The 25,754-nt window shown below is 43.4% G+C and overlaps 2 protein-coding genes across 2 annotated transcripts in view; one reads left to right on the top strand and one right to left on the bottom strand.

Moving 5' to 3' along the window:
- The window catches only part of SMAD5 (SMAD family member 5), a 337,601-nt gene that overhangs the window by 97,581 nt on the left and 214,266 nt on the right, over positions 1-25,754 (bottom strand). The window lies entirely within an intron of this gene.
- Positions 1-25,754, top strand: part of TRPC7 (transient receptor potential cation channel subfamily C member 7) — a 124,234-nt gene that overhangs the window by 27,659 nt on the left and 70,821 nt on the right. Inside the window, 1 exon segment of the mRNA XM_066615788.1 lies at positions 21,971-22,153. Coding sequence (XP_066471885.1) covers positions 21,971-22,153 — 183 coding nt within the window.

The raw sequence follows: 25,754 nt of genomic DNA, 5'->3' as shown, positions 1-25,754 counted from the left end.
AGATTGCTGTGAAGAAGTATGATCCTTCCAAAATGTATCTATTATTTACTCATGAAGCAGCAAGACAAGTGCACATTTCATTTATTTTCTTTGCATTAATTCAGTACTTTTCTGACATTAGCAATCAGTCCTTATCAGTCAGCAAGATCTTGCTTATTCTCTTTGAAAGGTGTTTTCTCTTGCAGAAGCATGCTCAAGGTTGAGCAAAAGGAACAATACGTTCAAGGCCTGTTTCCCAAGCTAGTCTGCTCATGCAGGACAGATGGAAGAATAGTTCACTAGGGCCTTTGGGAAAAGTGCTCAGGTGCAGCCTTTCCTGAACACTTAGATATGAGCAGCACATGGTTTTCTATGTGCTTTTTGCCAGATGCACAAGGCAAGCAGATAATACGGGAAACTGCCCCATTTCTTCCAACTGGATGAATGCACCCTCTTAAGGCGTGGACTGCTGCATTGTTGGGTATGCAGCTAGTCTAGTGACAAGCTCTCAAAGCAAACTAAGGCTGCAATCCTAACCACACTTTCCTGAGAGTAAGCCCCATTGAACAAAATAAGACTTACTTCTAAGTAGACCTGGTTAGGATCGTGCCCTAAATCTTAGAACTGAAATAGGTAGCATCTTTACTTTGTAAAGGAAAAATAATGTTTCTGGATTTGAGATGAAGCTTCAGGTGCCTAGTTGGTCTTTACTCATGAACTAGGTTTTGTCCATCAAGCTCAGTGTATTGTCCAGGGGGCTTAGTCAGATCAAGCATTAGTTGAGAGTGCATGTCCATCTAGAGGCCCAACCTGTGAACTCTCAAAACGTCTGACAATTTATAGCACCTAATATACTACCAGGGATGCTGCAGGAGCTCCCAGGATTTTGTCTCAGGGCCAGTGGCAGCACATGCGCCCGCACTCCTGAACCCCCTCAGAAAGCCTCCTCTGAACTCACTCACCCATGCATGCCCCTCCCCCATGAATGAATGGGATGGTGGGTGAGCGAGCAAGTGGGCAGGTAGGGGAGAGAGCAGGCAAGCCTCTAATGATCCTAACTGCTTTTTCTCAGTAAGTCCAGAGACAATTGCTCTACTGTGATTTATATTAAGAGGATTTTTCTCTCAAACTATGTGGAGCCCAATTATTGAGACTCTGGAAGTAGATCGAAATGGCCAGTTTGGATGAAAATATTCATTCTTGGGAAATAGATGCCAATGTAGCTTAGAAACCCATTAAAATTGCTGCCAAGTGTGTCATTTGTCTTTATTGTAGTCTCAGGCAGGAATTGGACCTGTTTCAAATTTGAGAAATGTAATTACAGCCATTGTTCACTCTTGAATATTTACTTTTGCACCAGTGACAGGAGCCACATTCTAGAGACCTAAGCTGCCAGCTCTGCATATGCACTGGTGCTGTTACATTTCTCTCTCTTCCCCCCCCCCCCCGCCCACACATACACACTCAACAGCAGCCTCCATGTCACTTGGCAACTGGAGTTTCCAGAAGCAGATTGCAATGAAGACCAGAAGCTACTCTGAAGGGGAAGAGTCCAAACTGATCATGTTCTACACTGCTGTTGCTGCTGCCCAGGCTCTCAACAAAGGGCGCTAAGCAGGATGTCAGGGCTGAGTCATGGGCCTTCTGATGGCCAATCCCTGACACCCCCACCCTTAAGTGAGCTTCTTTAGCTTCACATGGCTCCCTGGGTGGTGCCTGGCAGGAGGGACCTGCAGCCTCTGCTCCTAGCTGCCTCCTCATCAGTTCTCTGGGGTCTTTTTGAGGCTTGCCCCAGGTCTGGTCTACCTCCTCATCTAGCCTGCCCCCTTCCTGTCTCTGGTCTCATCCCACCTGGCTCGGGCAGGGCTTGCCACCAGACTCGCTCCACCCTCTGGGCGTTGTCACCTGGAGTGGAGGTCTCACCCCACCTCCAGTCTAGAGAATTCTATGTGTAGCATGTCTATGGCCACCGCAGAAGTCTTTCCCATCGGCTCATGGTCTAGCTGAGCTGAAAACAATCCGAGATCACCAGCGAGCAGTTGCTGCCTCAATCACTGTTAAGTGGACTGGAGGCAAATCAGCATCCAACCGCAACTCCCACAGGAAGGCCAGGCCATGCTGCTAACTCCACCTCATAGTTCCAACAGCAGGTGGGTCTGATATCAGACAATATCATTCATGAGAAACAAAGAAATCTGCTGTCAAATTTGTCAAACAAAATTACCAGCTGTCATATATTTATAAATCCCACTTACTCCATAGCATTATTTGTGTTAAAGCCATTTCTGCCTAACGTTGCATTTACGCAACAGGAATCAAATGGCCCTATGGCCTGATCCAGTGGGGCTGTTCTTATGTTCTTAAATGTGTACATCTGTGGGCTGGGCAGAAATGGGTTAATTGATTTGATCAAATTTAACTGTGATAATTTAATCTCTGATGGCTGGATGTAGCACAGAATGAAACTTTTTGATGTGCCACATTAACTAGTCAAATATTTGACTTTGAAATTCTTTGGTGTTAAGAATTGCAAAGAAGAATGTCTGAGTCTGTGTGATGTATCTTTTTTTCTCTCTCAAATATCTGAGGGCTAAAACATGACATTTTGTCAATATATCATTGTATGGAAATCTGTTGTTTTCCCACCTAAGGGAAATACATTAGCTAGTACTCATTTGGCATGAAGCAAGACATTTGCTCATATGCATTTAAATGAAATGGAGTTTAACTGGCAAATTATACTTTCAAAATCACTAGGCAGCCTAATTACACAAAGTCATGGCAGTTGTGAAAGGGCAAGAAAGGAGCATACTTTCTAATCTGTGGGCCAATTCAAATGCAGAATACCATGTGGTACAGTCCTTCACTGATAATATAATTTGAAACAACTAGTGAAGGAATCATGTTAGCAAGAAATACATCTCTGTATGTGGAATGCTAGCATATGGCTAAAACCTTCTCCATGTTATTTCATGTTCAGGCAGGATGCAGTGGTTCAGAGATCAGAAACGGCTGTATCATGGGCTCTTTTCGTATATTTCAATTAGTTCTGTGGTATGGATAAGCAATCCTTAATCACAAGATTCATATGGATAAATGTGGGTGCACATGACTGTTGCTCTCAGATCCTAGCAACAATGTTGATTAAGAGCCCAATTCTATTCAATTTTCCAGTGCCAGTGTAGCTGTGCCAGTGGGGGCGTGCAGTGGATCCTGTGGTGGGGAGGCAGTTACAGAGGTCTTCTCAAGGTGTGGGAACACTTGTTCCCTTACTTCGGAGATATGTTGCAGTTGCACTGGTGCTGGAAATTTGGATAGGATTAGGCCCTGACTCATTTAGGTGGTGTGATTGAAAGCCAATTCACCAGTTGCCCTCTTCAGAGTTGACGACACAGCATCAGACCCCTTCCTTTCATGGTATGGATTGGAGACTGTTTTCAGGACTTTTCTCAGTTTACCTCTCAAGTTGAGTTTACCCATACACATTCTTGTTTGGATCACTGCCCCTGACCCAAGTTCTCTTCACAAAGCAGCCTCATGCATTCATTGGGCTAGGGGGATAGAGTTAAACGCACCTTGCTCCCCACAGTCAGTGCCCTTCTGGCCACACTCTGAAATCCTCACATTCCCTTTCACATCTTAATTGAATGTATGGGCAACGATGACATGGTTTGCAGGTGCAGTCCCTACTTTACATGTTTACTGAATGCATGACAGAATTTGTGTTGAGTGGGCTTAAGCAATGGCTTTCTGTGGCAAATCTTCCGCCAAAAGTTCAAATGCAATCGACTATTTTCACATCTCATGACATCACTTCAGATGCAATATTTGGGAAAAGAAGCAGTTCACAGTAGTAGCCCATAGTTACTGAGTGAGACATTATTGAATGGGGAGCCATCCAGCGATGTACATGGAATGCATGTGCGATCAACCCTTGTACCATAATTATTTGAGATGAGCCAATGATCCCTGAAAACGAATCATGCAACAACTTGCAAGTTGGCAAGTCATGCAAATTCAGCCTTAAATCACATTAACCCAAAATACTTTTATGCAACTTGATAGACTTCTTAATCTTTTGCTGTGCACATTTATTCATCCCTGAGAAGCACACTCTATACCTTGCAAATAATCCAGAAACCTGAGAGAAGAAGCAGAATGGATGATACTGGAAGACCCAAGCAGAGAATGATCTGCCTTTGCAGTCTTTTAATTATGTACTGTGCCTGAGATAGAATATGACTGCTTTTCATTAAATGTGCCAATTCACATGATCTTTACCTACCACAGTATTTACCTAATGCACCCTATTCAGCTTAGTTGTGCTACCCAGAGACTCTATATCTTCTGGAAACAGGTGTTTTAGCATAAACATACAAATATGCATGGAGATCTCTGGAAGGCAGAAAAACACTCTAATTAGCCAAGAATCAGAAGCAGGCAGATTAGTTGTGATGTGGAATTGAAAGCCAATTGAGATCAAACACCTTAGCAACGAAGAAGTATCTTTCCTTGGAGAACTACTTGGGGTCTGAAAAATTCAAGTGTAGGGAGAGAGAGCGAGAGCGAGAGCAAGAGTGAATTTAAGTAACAGTATTAGTGGCATTTTAGAATTTTTATTTCCTCTGTATTCGCAAATTATTGTTGGCATACTTCAGTCTCGGAAGACTATGGTGTCATGCTCTGAATGGTGGTTCTGGAACAGAGTGTCCTCTCCAGTGCGCGAAGCCTGAGTAAAGTAGGTATGTAGGCTGTTACCCATGCAGCAAATCCCCCTCTCCACGTCGCTGAAATGGTCCAATGGAAAGGCAGAGGCCAATACGGTTGGTTCCAGTGGCGTCGCAGGAGTTGCCAGAACGTGACTGTGTTCAGCCATGAACTGCCTCAGGGACTCCTGCTCTGGATTTTGCCTCGAGGTTGACTCCTAAAGCCTTTTCCATAACTGGATGTAGCCACAAGGCAGTGGAGGTTTGGGATCAGAGTTTTCCTTCTCTCAGATGAACCGCCTTCCCAGGCTGACGAGTCCCATCTACCTGTGGCTGTTTAGTCGCCTCTTACGACAAGTACAGCCAAACTGAGGGCCTATTCTTATTCCCAGCCTCCAGGGGTAGCAAATTATAATAACTAGTATTTAATAATCATAACAACTGGTATTTATATACCGCCTTTCTGGTCATTGGATTGCTCCTTTGACTTTATTCAAGGCGGTTCACGCAGGCAGGCTTTCTCTAAACCCCTGAAAGTTTTTTTTTTATCATAACAAATACGTTCTCTTTCAAGAATGAACATTCCAGGTGGATTTTTTCACAGTCTGGTGGACATTCTGGCTGCAGTCACCTCCCACACTGTCAGACAGCTTCTTTCCCTATCACAGAAAAAGCTTCAGAACTGGTGTCTTTGGCTCTCACCCAAAAACACCTCAACTCAGCTTGTCAGCCTCTCAAGGTCTCACCGCTCACGGAAGCTTCCAGTGATCTTGAAATGACAATCTTCAGTTGCTATCTTCAGGCTTAATGGCAGTTCTACTAGCTCAGACCTCTTGCCCAAATTATATCTGCTAAACAGTGAAACAAAGGCATAGTAAGCAAGGCATGAAAGAATGAAGAAACAGCTAGGACTCTTTTAGCAACTTCCTACTGCACGCACCTTTATCTGGCTTGAGATCCACAGACATTGATTCTCACACGAGGATGCTTGTGAAATTTTCCCCATCTGAAATTTTCCTCCCTGGATTTCAGAGTTTTGAATGATTTGGTTTTGTGTCAAAATGAAACCAATACATCAGGGGTGTCCAAAGTTTTTGGCAGGAGGGCCACATCATCTCTCTGACACTGTGTCGGGGGCCAGGGAAAAAAAGAATTAATTTACATTTAAAATTTGAATAAATTTACATAAGTTTACATAAATGAATATATTAAAAATGAACTTATATGAATGAATGACGGTCTTGCGATAGCTCAAGGTCTATAAAAAGCCTTGCACAAAGCAAGGCCAGCCTTTCCTTTGCTGCCACTACTGCATCACAGATGTGAAACAGCAATCTGTGGAGGGAGCCCTCGTCCCACAGCTCAAACAGTCACCCTCATGCTGAGAGCAGTTGTGTTGGGCCAGTGTGGGCTCCAACAAATCTCTGGAGGGCCAGAGGCTCATTGGAGACTGGGGGCTCCCTGAGGGCTGCACTGAGAGGCCTCGAGGGCTGCATGTGGCCCCAGGGCCGGGGTTTGGGCACCCCTGCAATACATGAAGAAACCATAGTTGTTCAGGTTTTCATTTCAAAACTTTATACAGTTGCTTTATTTATCGGTTTCAGCTACTACACTGGTTGCTGGTTTATTTCTGGACTCAGTTCAAAGTGCTAGTTTTTACTTCGTCCTTCCACATAATCCTCTCAGGTCAGAGGTGGCCCTTCTGATTGTTCCACCACCAGCAGAGGTGGGGGAGGTGGTGACTAAAAACAGGGCCTTCAGGTGGTGGTTCCTCATTTATGGAATTCCCTCCCCCTGGAATTAAGAATGACCCCCTTTCTGAAAATCTTCCCATGGGGCCTCAAGACTCTTTTATTCAGGAAGGCCTTTGACCGACATAGGATGCAATCCTAACCCACTTTCCAGTACCAACATAAGGGCAATGCAGCTTTGAGGTAAGGGAACAAATATTCCCTTACTGTGAGGCCTCCATGAGTGCCATCCAACTGCAGGATGCAGCAAACGTCCCATTGGCACTGCTATGTCAGTGCTAGAAAGTTGGTCAGGATTTGGGCCATAGTGGGCTAGCATTTTTAATGAGATGTAATTTTAATAGTTTTGTGTGATCCGGGGGTTTGTTTTGTTTTAATCCCTTTTGTGCTTAATGTTTTTAGTATTGTTCTAATTTAATTAGTATTGGTTTTATTTTGTAAGCTGCCTTGAGTACCCTTGAGTGTAGGAGAAAGGTGGGATATGAATTCTTCAAAGTAAATAAACTATAGAGCACTGTGCACTGTTCACTTTTTAAGGTTCATTTGTGTCTTTCTCCTTTACCTTGTGCACATTGATAAAATACAAAAAAAAAATTGATGTAGTCACATGAATGAATCTATCTTTCTGTGTGATGTTCTTTCTGCGTGATGTTTTACCAATGGTCGATTCCACATTAGCCCTTTACTCAGGAATTGCCATCCTCACTCAATTTCTTTTGGGAATCTAGACAATATTATTGTCAAATTGTAGCATTCCGGTGTTTTCTTTGTTTTGCTTCTGTATTTTTTTCAGATCTCATTTGTGGAGAAAAATATTTTTTACTATATATACAATTACAGCACCAGCCTGTCCAAAGTGGACAGATGAAGTATTATTGAGACTTTTCAAGGCTCCTGAATCTTCATTTGAAACTTTTAGGTATAATCTCACACTATCATAAATAATTATACAAAAGACCAAGGATTAGAAGGCAATACTTCAAATGTTATACATTGTGATCCTTACCCCAATATATATTTTTAAGAAAAAAAAAAGAAAAAATCCATACTAGTCAGGACCCTCCTAGAAGCAGATCTGCCCTTATTCTATGTATTTGTTAATTGGTCTTACGATCATTGTAACACTGCCCTGGAAGAATTTGTAAGTCAGGTCATAAATGTTTAAAACAAACAATCTCAGAGTCCAGAATGTCTACATTTTGAGCATGTGTGCAATTCCAGTGTAATATTTCAGGTTTCTGTTTCTTGTTTTTCCTGAGCATTTCTCATACTTAAGTCTGTGAGCTGTAGCTGGTGGTGGATCATATGTAGCATAATTCCAAGATATGGTCTTCCTTTTTATCTTGCCAAAACAAAGCTGTATAGCAAAGGGTACACAGGAACTTCACAGTGCCTCCAATACTACCTTCTTTGCAGAGTGACTTCTCTTGCATCCTCTCCCGTAGACAGTGTTTCACAACTCTCCAAACACAGGGCAACTCATAGGCAAAATAAATAAGTGGAATGAAAGCCAATTTGGCCAACAGATACTAAACGTAATCAGGCATATTTCATCTTCCGGCTGTTTAGTAAATATTTGTAAGTACTTGGAGTATTTTAAATGAGAGTTTGTTTGAACATTGGCACTGCAATCAAGGACAACTTTCTACTTTATCCTGCATGCATGCTGAATGCCTGCTTGCTTCTTTTTCTCTCCGAATGTGTTGAATTTTAATAAGCATTCAAATGAAATTTCACAAAAAAGTTGATGTTTCTCTTCGATGTACATATTGATTGATGGATGGATTGTAACATGGGCAGTGCAATCCTAACTTGTGCTGGAGTTGCAGCAATCCCAATGGGTCTATTCAGATCTGCACCACCTGAAGAGGTGGTACAAATCCAAGCACCCTGAAGCTGCCCCAGGCTGCCTGGGAACGGGGCTAAGATTCTGAACTTATGCTAGATCCTGGCCCCATCTCCCACTCTCTGCCTGCCTGCCCACAGCCCTGCCCACCATCCGTCCTCCCCCTATGCGAAATGCCTCCTCTCCTTCTCGCCCTCCCTACACCCCCAGACTCCCATGCTGCACACACTGTTGCAAACTTACCAAGTCCAGGATTGTGTCAGCATGGGAGTCCAGCACACATCCTTGCGCCGGCCTCCCCAACTCTCAAGTCAGCGCAAACTTGCCTTACAGCATGTTTGCAACAGTCCTGGGCTGGCACAAGGGATTTGCACTGGTCCAAGTTCGCTGTAGGATTGCACCCTTAATAATAATAATAATAATAATTATTATTATTATTATTATTATTATTATTATTATTATTATTATTATTATTAATTTATACCCCGCCTTTTTGCCCAATGGGCACACAAGGCGGCTTACAAACACTTTAAAAATACAAACACTACAAAAATACAACATTAAAAACAATCATTAAAAACAATTTACAAAAATTAAAAAATCTAAAAACAAACAAACCCCGTGGATTTTCATATAAAAAGCAAGAACGCCAGCCAGCCTGTCAACAATTAAAAGCTTTCTGAAATAAAAAGGTCTTCAGTCCACGCCGAAACGTTAGCAACAAGGGAGCAGTCCTCAGTTCTAAGGGGAGGGTATTTCACAGTTCTGGGGCCACCACCGAGAAGGCCTTCTTCCTGGCCACTGCCCCTCTCACATCTCTTAGTGGCGGCACAGTCAAAAGGGCCCCCCCCAGATGATCTAAGAGCACGGGCAGGATTGTAGGGAAGGAGGCGGTCCCTCAAATACCCCGGACCCGAGCCGTAAAGGGGTATAGCCGTAAATATATAAATTTATATAATAACACAAGCAAAAAAGAAACTCCACAAACAATTGCTGATATGCACATTCAAGTTCTGAGCATTGGCTTTTGACCTCAAAATGTGATCTCGAAATTCAATGTTTGAATTTGAGAAATGAGATTTGATTCCACTATTTGAAATTCATCTATTTTGGTTGGCAAAATCAGTGAAGGGCAGTAATATAAAATTTCCTATCTGCTACTGCAAGTTGGCTGCCAGATGCTGTCAAGCCTTGTTTGTTACATGTTTGTCAAATACCGACTTGATTTCAGTCATCAACAGAACATAGTTGGTGCTATACATCCTTGTCCCAACCTATCACATAGCGTGGTTTATGTAATGTTGAAACATCCACTCCAAGTCTCTTAAGAGCTCTAACAACAGAATCTTGAACTGTTCCAAGTCAGGTATTATTCAGGAATCAAGACTTTCCACGCAAGCTAGACCTCTTTTGTCAATAATATAAGTATCAAGGTTGGTTTCGCTCTAAATACCTGTTGCTACTCAAATTATTCAAATAAAGGTGCAATTCTAACCCACATTCCAGCACCAACATTAAGGGCAATGCAACTCCGAGGTAAGGGAACAAACATTCCCTTATTTTGAGGAGGCCTCAGTGGGTGCCACCCAACTACAGGATGCAGCACATGCCCCACTGGCACAGCTATGCCAGTGCTGAAAAGTTGGTTAGGATTTAGGCCTAAATCATACACTCTAATCATACATTCTAAATCATACAATCATACACTCTTGCAGATTACCTCTGCAACTTATCCTGAGTTCCTGAAGAATATCAGATCTCAAACTTCTAAATGCATACACACAAACCATAGTTTAGAATTTTTGGCCGACTTTCTTTACCCATCTGCTCAGCACTCAGCTTTCTAAATCTGTAAATTCACTCCTGTATCTGTACCACAGCAACCTTGAGGTGGAGCAGAAGTCATAGCTGTGGTTTATTAATTGATTTGTGAATTCAGACGTCATGGAAAACCATAGTTTGCTTCAAATTGTGTTTGATATTCTAATTTGGCAGCCCCTGACAAAACTGCTGCAAGCTGACAAGGTTGGTTAAATGTCAATGAAGAATAGCAGGCATTTGCCAAATATTCAGTGAATATATACAAACCCAAGAATATATTTGGTGAATATTCACAGCAGAATTTGCAGAGGAGAATTCTGAGGAAAATTGTTTGGGGAAAATTCATTTCATCTGTAGAGCAGACTAATCTGGCACAATGTTATTCAATTTTCATCAGCAACACAAGACGTTTATTAGAAAATAAAGTGAAATAGTTCTGTGGTATCAAACTTCCGGATAGTTTATTCTAAGAATTTTATATATGAGAAGTTTATTGCGGCGTACCATTTTGTGGCTGCTTTGTTAGATGCATAAAGTAGTTTTTCAGCTGGCGGTGTACTTAAGCAAACATGGAAAACCAGGGGCCCCCAAAACCCATACAATAAATGTGAAGGGACTTTGCTTTGGTCATGGGAAAGATAACCCACAATCTCAGTTGAGTCTGAATTCAGCAGAATTCATGCATAGATTTTTGGGGGCAAGTTTGGAGGTAGAGGTTTGAGGTGCTTCCAGAGGGAGGAACCCTTAGTGCTATCCAGTGGTTGCTTTCCTGTTTTCTTCAGCATCCAGAATAGCAAGTGAGCAATTGGTACATCTCTGCCAATACGGCACATTATTTTATCATATTCATCTTGCTCTGTCATTCCACACAGTGGAGAGTGTTTGCGTCCACTCCTCTTCTTCGCCTCCTTCAGTAATGATATTCTTGTACAGCAACATTTGCATCATTTCCTGAAGTGGTGTCTTCTGCCCCTTCCTGTTTCTCTCACACGTTCATCTCTAGAAACAAGAAAAGTGATTGCTTGTGGGGGGGGGGGTGTAGAAGGGAGAGAAAATAGTGTTTTTTAACACCTGAAAATTTCATTATATACGGGGTGGGCCAAAAGTAGGTATACAGTATGACTCAATCTGTCAGTTGCAATTCTGGGATCTAAGTGTAAAAAAAATTTCACACCAACCAGACCTTCTTGATAAGATCATCTGGCCATTATCTCACAGAACTGCAACCAATGGTCTGAATTATACTACATAACTATTTTTGACCCACTCTGTATTGGTCTGCCAGGACAAGAGCATTTTAGGCAGGCAGTGAAGAAGCTTGGCAATAGGGGCCAACCTTCCTTCCTTACATCCTCACTGCCATCCAGAGCTCTTACAGTGCTCTGGGTGGTGTCCCTCTGCCCCGGGCTCAGCGCCGACTGCTGCTGGCCCGGCGCCAGTGATCCTTGCATGGAGGGTGCCGTAAACTTGCTTTATGGCATGTTTACAACACCCAGCGCTGGCGCTGGAGCTGGGTGGGATTGGCCTATTCTGGGTGGGGTAGAATCCACTGTTATCGTTTGGCTGCACGTAGGAAGCTGACAGACCTATTGCTACTCTTTCTGTGCCATGCCACTTTGTGCCACAGACTCTGTTGTTGTTGGTAAAACAAGCTAAAATGACTGCTTGCCGTAACCAATTGCTGTCAAGGTCACCGGAAAAGACAGTTATATCACAGTGGCTCATCACTTTGAATATCTGCTGCCAATTTACCACATATTTCCCTCCACCTTTTAACACAAAATGAAGCACCTGTGATTGATGTGAAGTGTTGCTTATTTAATGGGAATGTACCAGCCTTCTACTTTTCTACTCTTCTACTGCTACCTCTTTACTGAACTGTAGAAGAAACCACCTGCCAAGGTGCCATTTTCACAAGCTGTTGCCCATAACAGCTTTTCCATCCATTCAGCTTACTTCACCTTTCAAGTGTTATTCTTTTACTAATGAACCAGGATAGCTTGACCGTTCTTCTTGTCTTCCTTATAAAAATATTAAGTGGAGATGGTTTTTTTGGGTTCCTTTTGAATCCAGAAATTGTGTGCAGCGTTGAACAGATGTAACAGCATTGCAGAGTTCATTTAGAGCATAATCAGCAGGTAATTACAAGGTACTCTGCTAAATTGCAGTGAATGGCAAGTGCCAGTTGCTTGTTCAAAACAGAAAAATTAGACATTTTTCTCTCCACAGGGTCAAAAAGGAGCAGGAAATGACTAATTTGAAAACCATTTATTATGTGAGTTTTATAGAACTGTTATTGTACATTTTGCAAGAAACCAATACTCTGGCTATTCTGTGCAAATGCTATCTACAATAAATAGTAATACAGTGCACTAAGTTTTCCTTCAGCAGTCTCTCTCTCTCTCTCTCTCTCTCTCTCTCACACACACACACACACACACACACACACACCCCTATAGTGTTTGTGTCCATCTCATGCAAGGCCGGCCCATCCATGAGGCCAACTGAAGCAGTCGCTTGAGACAGTATATCAGACGGGGTTGCCCACCTCTGTCTCCCCAACTTGCCTCCACAGGGAAGAATAGAGGCTGGTACATCACCCAGTAAGTGTAAGGGCAGCATTTGCTTCACTACCTCAAGCTCTAGGTGGTCTTGGGCCAGCCCTGAGCTCCTGATAGTGATAACACGTGAAGATCTGAATGTGGCATGGCAAAATATCACCTACATTTAGGTTTTTAATAATAATAATAATAATAATAATAATAATAATGAAGAATTTGTCTTTGGCTTCTGCTGGAGACGACAGAGTCGGTGCATAAGCACTGATGAGAGTGACAGGTCCTGTTGATGACTGGAGCTGCAGGGACAAAATTCTTTCTCTTCCCACAGTAGGTGGGATGATGGATTTCAGCAGGGTATTTCTGACCGCAAAGCCAACACCATGTTCCCTGGTTTTGTTTGGTGGTTTTCCCTGCCAGAAAAATGAGAAATTTCTCTCCTTGACAGATCCGGAATCTGGCAGCCTAGTCTCTTGCAGGGCGACGATGTCCATCTGCAGTCTGTTCAGCTCCATGTCGATGACAGCTGTTTTGCTTGCGTCGTCTATTTCTTGCAGGTCATCAGAGAAGCCAGGTGTCATTGTCCTTACGTTCCAGGTGCCCAGCTTTAGGGCAGGAGTTTTCGGTTTTTTATTGCATGGTGCAGAGTTGTCGATCCGCTTGTCAGTTTTCACCCTAAACCCCACGCACCCCGTGAGGTTAACGGACCGTTGCGAGGCAACACCTTACTGGCTGGGGACTGCCCAGCTTAAGGCGGGCGGTAGCTGCCCAATGAAATGCAATGATCTCTCCCACCATCGGAAGCAGCCCCTGGCGTCACGCTCTACGCCAATCAAGCGAAGACTTATAACCAGTAACTGCTGCTTCCCGTGTTGTGCCGATGCCATATGGCAAAGTTGGAGTGTCCTCTCCAGTGCGCGAAGCCTGGGTAAAGAAGGTATGGAGGATAGGCTATTACCCATGCAGCAAATCCCCCCTCTCCACGTTGCTGGAATGATCCAATGGAAAGGCAGAAGCCAATACGGTTGGTTCCAGTGGCGTCTCAGGAGTTGCCAGAGCGTGACTGTGTACAGCCACAAACTGCCTCAGGGACTCCGGCTCCTGATTTTGCCTCAAGGTTGACTCCTGAAGCCTTTTCCACAACTGGATGTAGCCACAAGGCAGTGGAGGTTTGGGATCAGAGTTTTCCTTCTCTTAGATGAGCTGCCTTTCCAGGCTGACGAGGCTCATCTACCCGTTTGTCTCACTACTGCTCCTTCTCCAATTTCCTGATACCCACAAGCCCCTCTTGCCCCTCCCCCTGCATCCCGTTTGTCTCACCACTGCTCCTTCTCCAATTTCCTGATACCCACAAGCCCCTCTCTTGCCCCTCCCCCTGCATCCCATTTGTCTCACCACTGCGCCTTCTCCAATTTCCTGATACGCACAAGCCCCTCTCTTGCCCCTCCCCCTGCATCCCGTTGCAGGGAACAGCGACAGCCGCTCTTTATAGCCACTCTTTATAGCCTTCATAGATCTCACGAAGGCCTTCGACCTGGTCAGCAGAGATGGCCTCTTCAAGATTCTCCCCAAGATTGGATGTCCACCCAGGCTCCTCAGCATCATCAGATCCTTCCACAGGGACATGAAGGGCACTGTTGTCTTCGATGGCTCCACATCAGACCCCTTTGACATCTGAAGCGGCATGAAGCAGGGCTGTGTTCTTGCACCAACCTTGTTTGGGATTTTCTTCGCTGTCCTGCTGAAGCATGCCTTTGGAACTGCAACAGAAGGCATCTATCTCTGGACCAGATCAGACGGAAAGCTCTTCAACCTCTCCAGACTGAGAGCAAAGTCCAAAGTCCAGCTGAAATGTCTGCGTGACTTCCTCTTTGCAGACGATGCAGTTGTCACTACCCACTCTGCCAAAGATCTCCAGCAGCTCATGGATCATTTTAGCAAGGCCTGCCAAGATTTTGGACTGACGATCAGCCTGAAGAAAACACAGGTCATGGTTCAGGATGTGGACTCACCTCCCTGCATTACAATCTCTGCGCATGAACTGGAGGTTGTCCATGACTTTGTGTACCTTGGCTCAACAATCTCTGACACCCTGATCTCTGATACCGAACTAAACAAATGCATCGGTAAAGCAGCTACCACGTTTTCCAGACTCACAAAGAGAGTCTGGTCCAACAAGAAGCTGACAGAACATACCAAGATCCAGGTCTACAGAGCTTGTGTCCTGAGTACACTTCTGTACTGCAGCGAGTCATGGACTTTTCGCTCACAACAGGAGAGGAAACCGAACGCTTTCCACATGTGCTGCCTCCAACGCATTCTCGGCATCACCTGGCAGGACAAAGTTCCAAACAACACAGTCCTGGAACGTGCTGGAATCCCTAGCTGTATGCACTGCTGAAACAGAGACGCCTGCGTTGGCTCGGTCATGTCGTGAGAATGGATGATGGCCGGATCCCAAAGGATCTCCTCTATGGAGAACTCGTGCAAGGAAAGTGCCCTACAGGTAGACCACAGCTGCGATACAAGGACATCTGCAAGCGGGATCTGAAGTCCTTAGGAGTGGACCTCAACAAGTGGGAAACCCTGGCCTCTGAGCGGCCCGCTTGGAGGCAGGCTGTGCAGCATGGCCTTTCCCAGTTTGAAGAGACACTTGGCCAACAGTCTGAGGCTAAGAGGCAAAGAAGGAAGGCCCATAGCCAGGGAGACAGACCAGGGACAGACTGCACTTGCTCCCAGTGTGGAAGGGATTGTCACTCCCGAATTGGCCTTTTCAGCCACACTAGACGATGTTCCAAAACCACCTTTCAGAGTGCGATACCATAGTCTCTCGAGACTGAAGGTTGCCAACAACAACAACAACAACAACAACAGAAACAACAATAATAATAATAACTTTATTTTTACCCTGCCTTTCTCCCCAAAGGGACTCAAGGCAGCTTACAACAGATTAAAAACATAATTTAAAACAGATAAAAACATATTAACACATATCATAAAAACAGCAGTCATATAAAAAGAGCATAGAGCAGCAACAAATCATAAAAGAATCAGGCCTGTAAAAAATATTAAAAGATGTTGAAAAGATGTTAAAAAGGCCGAGAACTCAGAAGGCTTGTTTAAACAGAAGGGTCTTCAGGCCTTGCTGAAAAGTCTCAAGAGAGGGAGCCATTCTTAAGTCAAGGGGAAGGGAATTCCATAGTGTTGGTGCCACTACTGAGAAGGCCCTATTTCTTGCTGCCGCCCCACGTACCTCCCTAGGTGGCAGCACTTGCAAAAAGCCCTTCTCTGATGACCTAAGAGGACGAGCTGGATTGTACGGGAGTAGGTGATCTCTAAGATACCCTGGCCCAGAGCAGTATAGGGCTTTAAAGGTCAAAACCAGCACCTTGAATTGGGCCCGGAAACGAATGGGCAGCCAATGCAGCCACTGGAGAAGCGGACTGACAGAGTCAAACTGCCTACCTCCATTAACCACACAGGCTGCTGCATTCTGCACCAGTTGCAGTTTCCGAACCATCTTCAAGGGCAGCCCCGCATAGAGTGTGTTACAGTAATCTAACCTCGATGACACCGAGGCATGGATCACCGTGGCCAGGTCTGCACGATCCAAGTACAGCTGCAGCTGGCGCACCAGCCGAAGCTGAGCTAAGGCTCCCCTAGCCACAGCCGCCACCTGGGAATCCAGGAGCAGCTGTGAGTCCAGGTGGAGCCCCAAGCTGCGGACCTGCTCCTTCAGGGGGAGTACAACCCCATTCAGCACAAACCGATAGTCCAGCACCTGCATCGAGGATTTCTGAACCAGGATAGCCTCTGTCTTATCCGGATTTACTTTCAGCTTGTTAGCCCCCATCCAGATCCTCACTGCCTCCAGGCAGCGCTCCAGGCCCTCAACCGCCACCCTGGAGTCTGGAGGAAAGGAGAGATAGAGCTGGGTGTCATCGGCATATTGATGGCACCCCACTCCAAACCCCCCGGATGACCTCTCCCAGCGGTTTCATGTAGATGTTAAATAGCATGGGGGACAGAATTGAGCCTTGTGGCACCCTGCACCTCAAGGGCCGGATGTCGAACCACCATCTGGGGCCGATCCTCCAAGTAGGAGTGGAACCACCACAAAACAGTGCCTCCAACTCCCAACTCGGCCAATCGGCCCAGAAGGATATCATGGTCGATGGTATCAAAAGCCACTGAGAGGTCCAGCAGGACCAACAAGGACCTACTCTTTTCCATTTCTCACCTACTCAGAGAGGTGTATGAGTGATTACATCTATATGGGGTTATGCTGCTTGATCTGCATGTTTGCTGAAGCATGAAGATAGCAGGCTTGATTTACAGCACAATTCTGTAGTCCATTTGCACTGGTGGAGCATGTGTCCACCAGCACACGCTGTTGCAAATGTTCCATAAAACACTTTGCAACAATGTAGGAGTTAGTAGCGCCAGCAGAAAGGTCTGCACTATCTTGCCAGCACCAGTGAAGGCCTTGATGAGCACCAGAGCAGGTAAGCTCTGCGCCAGGCAGCAGACGAGCATGGGCAGTGTGGCAATATTTTTAAATCCTTTAAGTTTGTAAAAAGAGACATTTTTTAACATCCAAGTTTTCAGTTTTAATAGTGATCAATAAGGGACACCCTGGACAGAGTGGATAGGGAGATGCTCTTTACACTCTCACATAACACCAGAACCAGGGGATATCCACTAAAATTGAGTGTTGGGAGAGTTAGAACAGACAAGAGAAAATATTTCTTTACACAGCTTGTGGTTGGTCTGTGGAACTCCTTGCCACAGGATGTGGTGATGGCATCTAGCCTGGACGCCTTTAAAAGGGGATTGGACAAGTTTCTGGAGGAAAAATCCATTACGGGGTACAAGCCATGATGTGTATGCGCAACCTCCTGATTTTAGAAATGGGCTATGTCAGAATGCCAGATGCAGGGGAGGGCACCAGGATGTGGTTATCTGGTGTGCTCCCTGGGGCATTTGGTGGGCCGCTGTGAGATACAGGAAGCTGGACTAGATGGGCCTATGGCCTGATCCAGTGGGGCTGTTCTTATGTTCTTATGACACTGTGCTGAAAATAAATCCATAGGACTGGGTACAAGGACTGATATGCCAGTACAAAAATAGAAGTGATTGACTTTTGTTAGTGCTGCTCATGTAGAAATATAGATCACTGGTTCCTATCCTGTGGTCTGCAGACCCTGTGAAGTGGCACAGGAGGTCTCTAGAGAGAGAAAAAAGATTATCTTCTATCACTTCCACCTGTAGTGTCAGCTGTGGCTGTGAGGTCTATTCTCTGCACTCTCTGGTAGTCTGTGGGAGAAGCACTTGTTCAGGAGATGCTTCTCCAGAGAGGGTGGAGAACGGACTGCCTGCAGCCTCAGCTGGTAACAAGGACAGCCATCACAAATCTTCTCTATAGAAGTAATAAATCTCTAATAAATATTCTCTAATTATTACAAATTTAACTGCATTTTTTCTGTGTAGAGAGGTGTGGGGGGTTGCACGGGGTCCACGATGACTCCTCAGTTTTTCCTCAGTGGCCCATGGGCTCCTAAAGTTTGGGAACCACTGATATAGATAAACAATAGCTTTCTCTGTAACTGTCACATACAGCAGGGTCCAACAAGCCAAAGATGAGCAGTGAGGAACACATGGCAAACAGTGCTGGGAGGAGCCTGTCATTGTGGTACACATTGGCAACAATGACATTGCAGAATGTAGTTGGGCAGTCCTGTAAGCCAAATTTCATTTGCTAGGTAGAATGCTGCAGGACCTTAAGGGTAGTATTTTTAGAAATGCTAGAAAGGGTAATATTTTTAGAGGAGGGCACCAGGATGCAGTTTGTGCCTGTTGTCTTGTGTGCTCCCTGGGGTATTTGGTGGGTCACTGTGAGATACAGGAAGCTAGACTAGATGGGCCTTTGGCCTGATCCAATGGGGCTCTTCTTATGTTCTTAACTTGGAAAGACTTCCATAGAATCTGGACATGTATAAAGTAAAGCAACTCATAACGTCATCAACAGGCCGGCTTCACTGTTGTAGGTTTTAGTTGATTGCTGAAGTATGTGAACCACTGAATGTAATTAACTCATCAAAGCTAATCTGAAAAGATCTCTTGAAGTTGTGAGAGCTTATATTGTGACAACCATTTGTGTTTGTTGGTTTGGGACCACCTGTGAGGATTTTGTCATTGCATTGACATGAGCTTTCATCTTGTTGAATGTCATTGTGTTGTCTCAGTTTTCAGTTTGGGGCTTAAGATGGAGTGGTGATTCTCCAGTAGTATGTACATGTAGGAAGAAACTGCCACCATAGGTCAGTGAAGGTGCACGCTTATTTGGGGCATCATAAAGCAGTGGCAGAAGACTCCTTGGTCAGCACTTTGCAAGTGCATGGGCTACAGATAGGCCCGACAAGGCCACTAATTTTCAGAACTAGCCAGAAGCCACACACCTATCTTGTGAGGACCCAGGTGTCTCTCTTCTTTTGCGACTTCATGATACCTGCCAGGAAGGGCACCCCTCGGCAGTCTTTTCCCATATGTGGACCCCGCTGCGGATAGTTTGTAAACCGATAAACACAGTTTTAAAGGGGGATTCCTTATTTATACCTAGAAGTAGGTGAAAATGGTTCTGTTTTTTTTCACTGATTTCTGTGTTTTGCATAGTTAGAAGTGCAGAAAGCAGTGTTATGTATTTTAATTCCAAGGGAGCATTTTTATACATGATATCTAGAAATTATAATCACTTTGAAAGTATACTAAGTTGGTTATATAGGTTGTATAGTGTCAGCGGATGCAGCCACATGCATGTAGCAGTGTTATAGAATATGTAGAGGTGTTAGATAATTTTTTTTTTGCTGATTTCAGGTTTTTTTGTTTTTGTTTTTATAAAAATGAGTGCAGAAAACGGTGTTGTGTGTTTTTATTTCTTTATCACTGAAAAAAACCCACCTCTATTTATACCCTATTTCTCTGTTTAGAGCGATGCTGGCAAATAGTGTATTTTCTCATGCACTGCGTTTGTGCACATATTTAGTAATTGTTCTGATATTCAGTTTAGTTTTAATTGAATAATCTGCTTCGCTCTTGCCATTGCACAGCCAACTCACAGCCCTATCCCGAGCTGCCCAGTGTGCAGGGCTACTGCAGCTCCGAAAATGGCTGCTGCAGCATCCTGAGCGCAACCAGGCAGTCAATGACAGCACCTCGGAGGAATGGGAAGCCCTACAGTGGGGCTACTCAGTTCTGCAGTAGCTCTGGAGCTGACACAGAATCAAACAGTTCTATGTCAGGCTGTGCGGCCTGACATGGGCCTCCACCAGTCCCACCTTCCTCCCGCCCCACTCCCTCTCCTAGGAATACCTCTTCCCTGCCCTCTCCTAGCCTTCCCCCCACCACCCCCTGTCCCAGAACGTATGACTTTTTATAAAGAATATATTCTTTCTTTTGTAATTTAATGATGTATATTGCTATCCTATTCACACCTGGGAATAAGCCTTATTGAGCACAATGGGATTAACATCTGAGTAGACATGCAGAAGATTGTGATATCAGTCTCCATTCTCTTCTCCCCCCCCCCCCCGCTACCCTGTAGCTGTTGACCTGGTTGTAATGTTTTTCTGCTTCCGTTTTCTGCTGTTTTTGCATTAAAAATAAATGTGACTTAAAAAAATAAAATACACTTAAATACATTAACATGCTTTTTTTAAAAAGCCAGCATAAAGTTATTAGGATTAAAAAAGCAAGAGAGCTGGAATTTGGAATTCTATTCAGCTGCTCTATGTTTGAGGGATTCATCATTTAGGATGAATCATTGAAACTCCTTCCAGTGAAAAAATCTATTCTAAAATTCTTGACACACCATAACACTCTTTGATCGTTTAAACCCCACTAAGCCTGACTTTCATTTTCATGTTCCTTTACCTTCCTAAAAGGTAGCTAAACTCCAAAGTTATCATTGTAGCATTTTCTGAGAGCATCATATCTTATTGCTGTTCCGCCATACAATTGTTTCTTTGTTTTTGAACCAACCATATATATCACTCTCTGTCACAACACAGTCACAAAATTAAGTGTTCTTGAAAAGTGAGAAATCTTCATAAGATGATGAGTGTAGAAGTCAGAGTACATAAAATGTTTATGATTCAAAGCATAGAAGCCCAAAGTAGCACTCTCATGTTGCATGAGGCTGTGCATGTTTTATTGGTTCTTCAATGCATGTAACCCTGCACTTGTTTGGTTTGACTTTTATTTCCACTGCTCTCATATCTGTAGGCAGACGGTCCTATATAAGAATAATATTCTTCATTTGAAAGTAATTGGGAAGCCTGACTTTGGTTTCACTTGGTTTGGATCACCCTGGCATTCCTTACTCAGATGATTGTGTAATGGAAGAGTGTGTAAAAACCAAACTGCTAGTTGAGAATAATCAGTAGCATCTTTTTTCAATTCTGGGAGAAAAAGAAGTGCATATTTGAGATGCTGCAAGTATAAGATTCTTTAGAAGGAATCTTTACTGCTCTGGCAACAACAAAGCCATATTTTTTGTCTAATACATCATGCAGGTGTTCCCATTTACAAGGTAGCTTTGTTAAGACTTCAGAATTTGTTCACACATACTGCAGGTGATGTGGCAAAACCTACTCTTAGCACTTTAGGCTTCAGGGATTGCAAGATGGAACTCTTTCCCACATATCTACCTTGCCTTTAAAATACTTAGTCTGGACTTTTCCCTCCTTAATATAGTAATTTTGTGAGAACTGTACAGGCAATTTTTTCTCTGTGGCAAGGAAAAATCCCATCACCTCCAGACTGAAGTCTTACAGACCAGAAGCAGTTTTATAAGTAGTGAACTATATTTCAGTGCTACTGTCTGATTCCGTTAGTCATAAATATGGAAAGTTATGTGACCTTTCTCTGAAACAGTATGCAATGATAGACTGTTTCTTTTGTGCATTGGTTTTCACTTATGTTTTAGGGTGCCCACAATTTTTTTCAGTCAAGGCCTTTAACAACTAGTTGATTCACCCCATTCACCCTATGAATTTTTTCTGGGCATGGAGATGTAGCAATGGGGAAAGTTTCACATGCTGAAATGTTTCTTGCTAAATAGCTATTAAAGTCATAGGTACCCAACTAGAAGAAGCCTATGAAGCTGTTTTCAACTGGGTTTTTCAAAACTTATAAATAGCAACATGTTTGCACATAGATGTATCCTAGCCTTCAAGTCTCAGGTGGCTGTACAATTGGGTGGTTTTAAAGTTGCAATGTTAAAACAACATTTGTTTCTTTCTGTCCCATTAGAATGATTATAGGAAGTTATCTATGCAATGCAAGGATTTTGTGGTGGGTGTGCTGGATCTCTGCAGGGACACTGAAGAGGTGGAGGCTATTCTGAACGGAGACGTGAATATGCAAACATGGACTGAGCACCACCGCCCAAGTCTGAGCAGAATCAAGCTGGCCATTAAATACGAGGTGAAAAAGGTATGTTTCCCACTAGCTGCTGAGTTGTTATATGTATGTATGTATAATGAGACTCCAGTGACTCTCGCTATGAAATCAGTGACTCTCGCAATGCATTTCAGTTCATAGCATACACATAAAAAATAAAAAAGACAGCTGGCAGCAGAATCAGAAGCTAGTAATGACAAGAGGCAATAGCAGGGAAGGGGACAATAGCAGGGAAGGGGGCAATAGAGCAGTGAGCCACAGTAGGCAGTAGTAGAAGTTGGTAGCTGTAAAATGTGGAGTCCAGTAGCTGAAGAGCCCAGACCAGAATCAGCATGATATCACTGGTATGCAGCTCTATGCTGAAGGACTTTCTTAACCTTTTCCTGACAGACGTGTCTGCTAATGAAGACTGCAATTCCGCCATCTTTACTAGGAAGCAAGTCCCACTGGACTCAGTCAAACTGACTCCTGAATTGCAAACAGTCCCTGAAGCAGTTTTTATCTGCCCCCCTCACATTATAGGAGGGTAACTGTATTCTTTCACTGGCGAGGATTTCTGTGGCACCTTAAACACGAACAGATTTATCATGGCATAAGCTTCTGTGGACTGGAGACCATAAAATAAATTTCAGAGAAGAACTCTGAGAGTCTTTGACATGCCACTAGCTGACATGCCATAGGACACTCCCTTTTTTGTATCTACCAGATTCATAAAGTTATGGCAGAATGTTTACTCCTAGTTTTAGTTATACAGAAAAATATTTTTTTTTGTCAAGCTGTAGGAAGTAAAACATAATGTTACCGTAATGTTACCTTTCTAATTGATTTTGTTTTTGAAATGTTGCCATATGTAAATCAAGATAGATGTAAATCTACATATGTAATGCTACATACTCACTTGAGCACTTTTGGCTCCCTGCCTGGGAATCCCTGCCTGCTTGTGGCTACCAGCTTTATTGCTATTATTTGCACCAGGGTCAAATTATGCAACAAAATACACTTCCTGCCACTGAACCATTCACTGGAAAACAGAGTGGCCTTTGCAAATACAGAAGTAAACCAGAGGCAGTCCATCCATGAGCCCAACTGGGGCAGTTGTCTCATGCAATAAATTACAGGGAGTGTCTACCTTCTTCCTCCATCCACCTCTGCTGAGGAAAGAGGGCAACACTGAATGCCTCATCTCGGGTGATGGGAAGTCTTGTGCTGGCCTGAAGTCACCCATTCCTAGTTTAGACCAAGACTTTGCAAATCACTTCATGTACCCGAATTGTGTTTGCCAGGAGAACGAAATGAAGGGAAAACTGCACATTAAAATGGCTCAGAGATGGAAAACAGTTGATCATTACAGCAGGAAAAATTACTTCTTTTTTCAAGGATCGTTTTGAACTGACTCTATTGTGGACATGTGTGATACAAATGAATTACTTTAAAAAAAATTTCTGGGCCTGGTTAGTTCAGATTAATTACTTGTACAATGTACTGTGATGGAAATTGGGCTACTGTAAGTGGACTATTAGAAGTGTTCCAAATTTTGTAACTAACATCTGGTCTCCCCTTTCCCTCCAACTCCCACCACCTGCTTAATTCTGCCTCAACAGCTGTGACCAGAGGCACTCGCTTCCTGTTATCAATGCAGTTAGTTCAGGCTCTAGTACTTTAGGGTCCATTTTAATTCTCCAAAAGAGATCCTGTATTTAGACATTATCTGTATTTAGACATTATCTGGGGGGGGGGGGCAGGGGTGTAGCTTCCAGAGAAAGAGAGGGAGAATGCAGAGAAAAATAATTAGGAATGCTAATGCCACATTGTAATATTGGCAAAGATAGAGCAAAAGTTCTTCATGCAAACTTTCTGTTGAAAGACTCATCATTATAGATTTGGTGGGAGAGTCTTCTATACACAGAAATTTGAGAAGTGCTGTGTTTTATGAGACCTGAATTTTGATAGGAATGTTTCATGTTCCTTGGAATATTTCTGCATTTCCTTGACTATCTGAAACTTTTGAAAGCAAGTAAATATAAAGAGATCTGTAGTACATTGGTGAATTTTGTTCTTGTGTCTGTATTTTTTAAAGCCTTAGTACAAAGGAAAAGATTAAGCATATTGTGTGTGTCTTCACCACCACATATTTGGCACCTTCTATGGTCCAACCACTCCCTTTGCACATTTTAAGCCATTTCTGCCCAATGTTGCATATATGCAATAGAGATCAAATATGTAGACCTGAGGGCTGGGCAGAAATGGGTTAAAGGAGAAAAGATGGGAAGCCGAGCAGGATAATCTATACCTACAAATTATAATGCAATGATAATATTATCCCAGTCCTGGCAAGGTGACAATCTTTAAAGTTGTTTTGAAACATTTGCATTCCAAGCAAAACACTTGGAACAAGCATAGCAACTTATTTCACTATTGGACTATGTGAGAAGTGTACTTAACAGTGCACTCCTAAACATGTCTACTCACAAGGAAGTCCCGCTGTGATTCATAGAGCTTATTCATTAAGTGTGTTCAGAATTGTAGCCTAATTGTTCCATAGACATAGCTTTGTCAGAGAACTTTCACTATATGGGTGTTAGGTATGTACTACATATATTTATTTATTCATAAACTTATATTCCCACCTTTCTTTCACTTAGTGAATACTCATGGTGACTGACATATGATAAAAACAATCAAAAACACATTTAAAATCAAAATAATAAAACAATGAAAACAATCAACAGCTAGAAATATAGCAGCAGCAATCAAAGTGGTGAAACAATAAGAGAGAGTCATCCATGAAAACCAGCAGCTTTAACAGACCAATCTTAAAGGCATTACATAAGCAGTGGACATGTTAAAAAATGCTGCAGCTGAAGGCAGGAGCTATAAAAGCAGAGGCGAAAATACACACACAGACATGTGCACATGCACACAAGCACAAAAGGCCAAATGAAACAAAAGGATTTTTAGTCCCTGATGGAATTATTTTCCGATTACAACCCTACCCTGGTATCCATGTTTTCAGCATCTACCATTTCAGTTATCCATGGTTCCCTGCGGATACCAGGGACACACTTTAAAAAGGAAGAGAAAGTAAAGAAAGCTAAAAATAGCTCTGCCTACCCTTGCACAGTGAAACTGCTGTGTTTGGAGGGCTCCAGGCAGTCTTCCAAGCTGCCTGCAGCCTCTTCCTGAGCTCATGAGGTGCCTCTGTTCACTCAGTGTCACCCCAGAATGCATTGCGTCCAGGGAGAGAATACGTTACCATTTTCCTATTATTATCCTGCATTAGGTACTCGTACCTTTTGGAAACTGTGGACCAGGCTTGCCGGGACCTAGAATGCCCAACCCCGAATCTCAGCTTACTGAAGCATTCTCTCATGTATCACAGAATTGTACATGGGCTCCCACAACTTGTCACTGAATCCTGGGGCTAATCTTGATAACATTTCCTGAGTCCGCTTCATATTGTTCTTTGCAGGATGAGATGATTCTGGCACAGAGCCTTTTGCTTAAGTACTTCTTTAGATGGCCAGTTGGTGGAAGTTACTGTAACTAATGAGTTGTGTTTTTTTTTTAATGGTTGGTTGCCTTGTCTAATGGGCAGTGGAAAGCATGACTGGCTTTAACAGCTGACTCAGTCGAA

Source organism: Tiliqua scincoides, chromosome 2 (genome assembly GCF_035046505.1).
Source record: "Tiliqua scincoides isolate rTilSci1 chromosome 2, rTilSci1.hap2, whole genome shotgun sequence".
NCBI classification, from domain to species: Eukaryota; Metazoa; Chordata; class Lepidosauria; order Squamata; family Scincidae; genus Tiliqua; species Tiliqua scincoides.
This window is presented reverse-complemented; position numbering and strand designations above follow the sequence as displayed.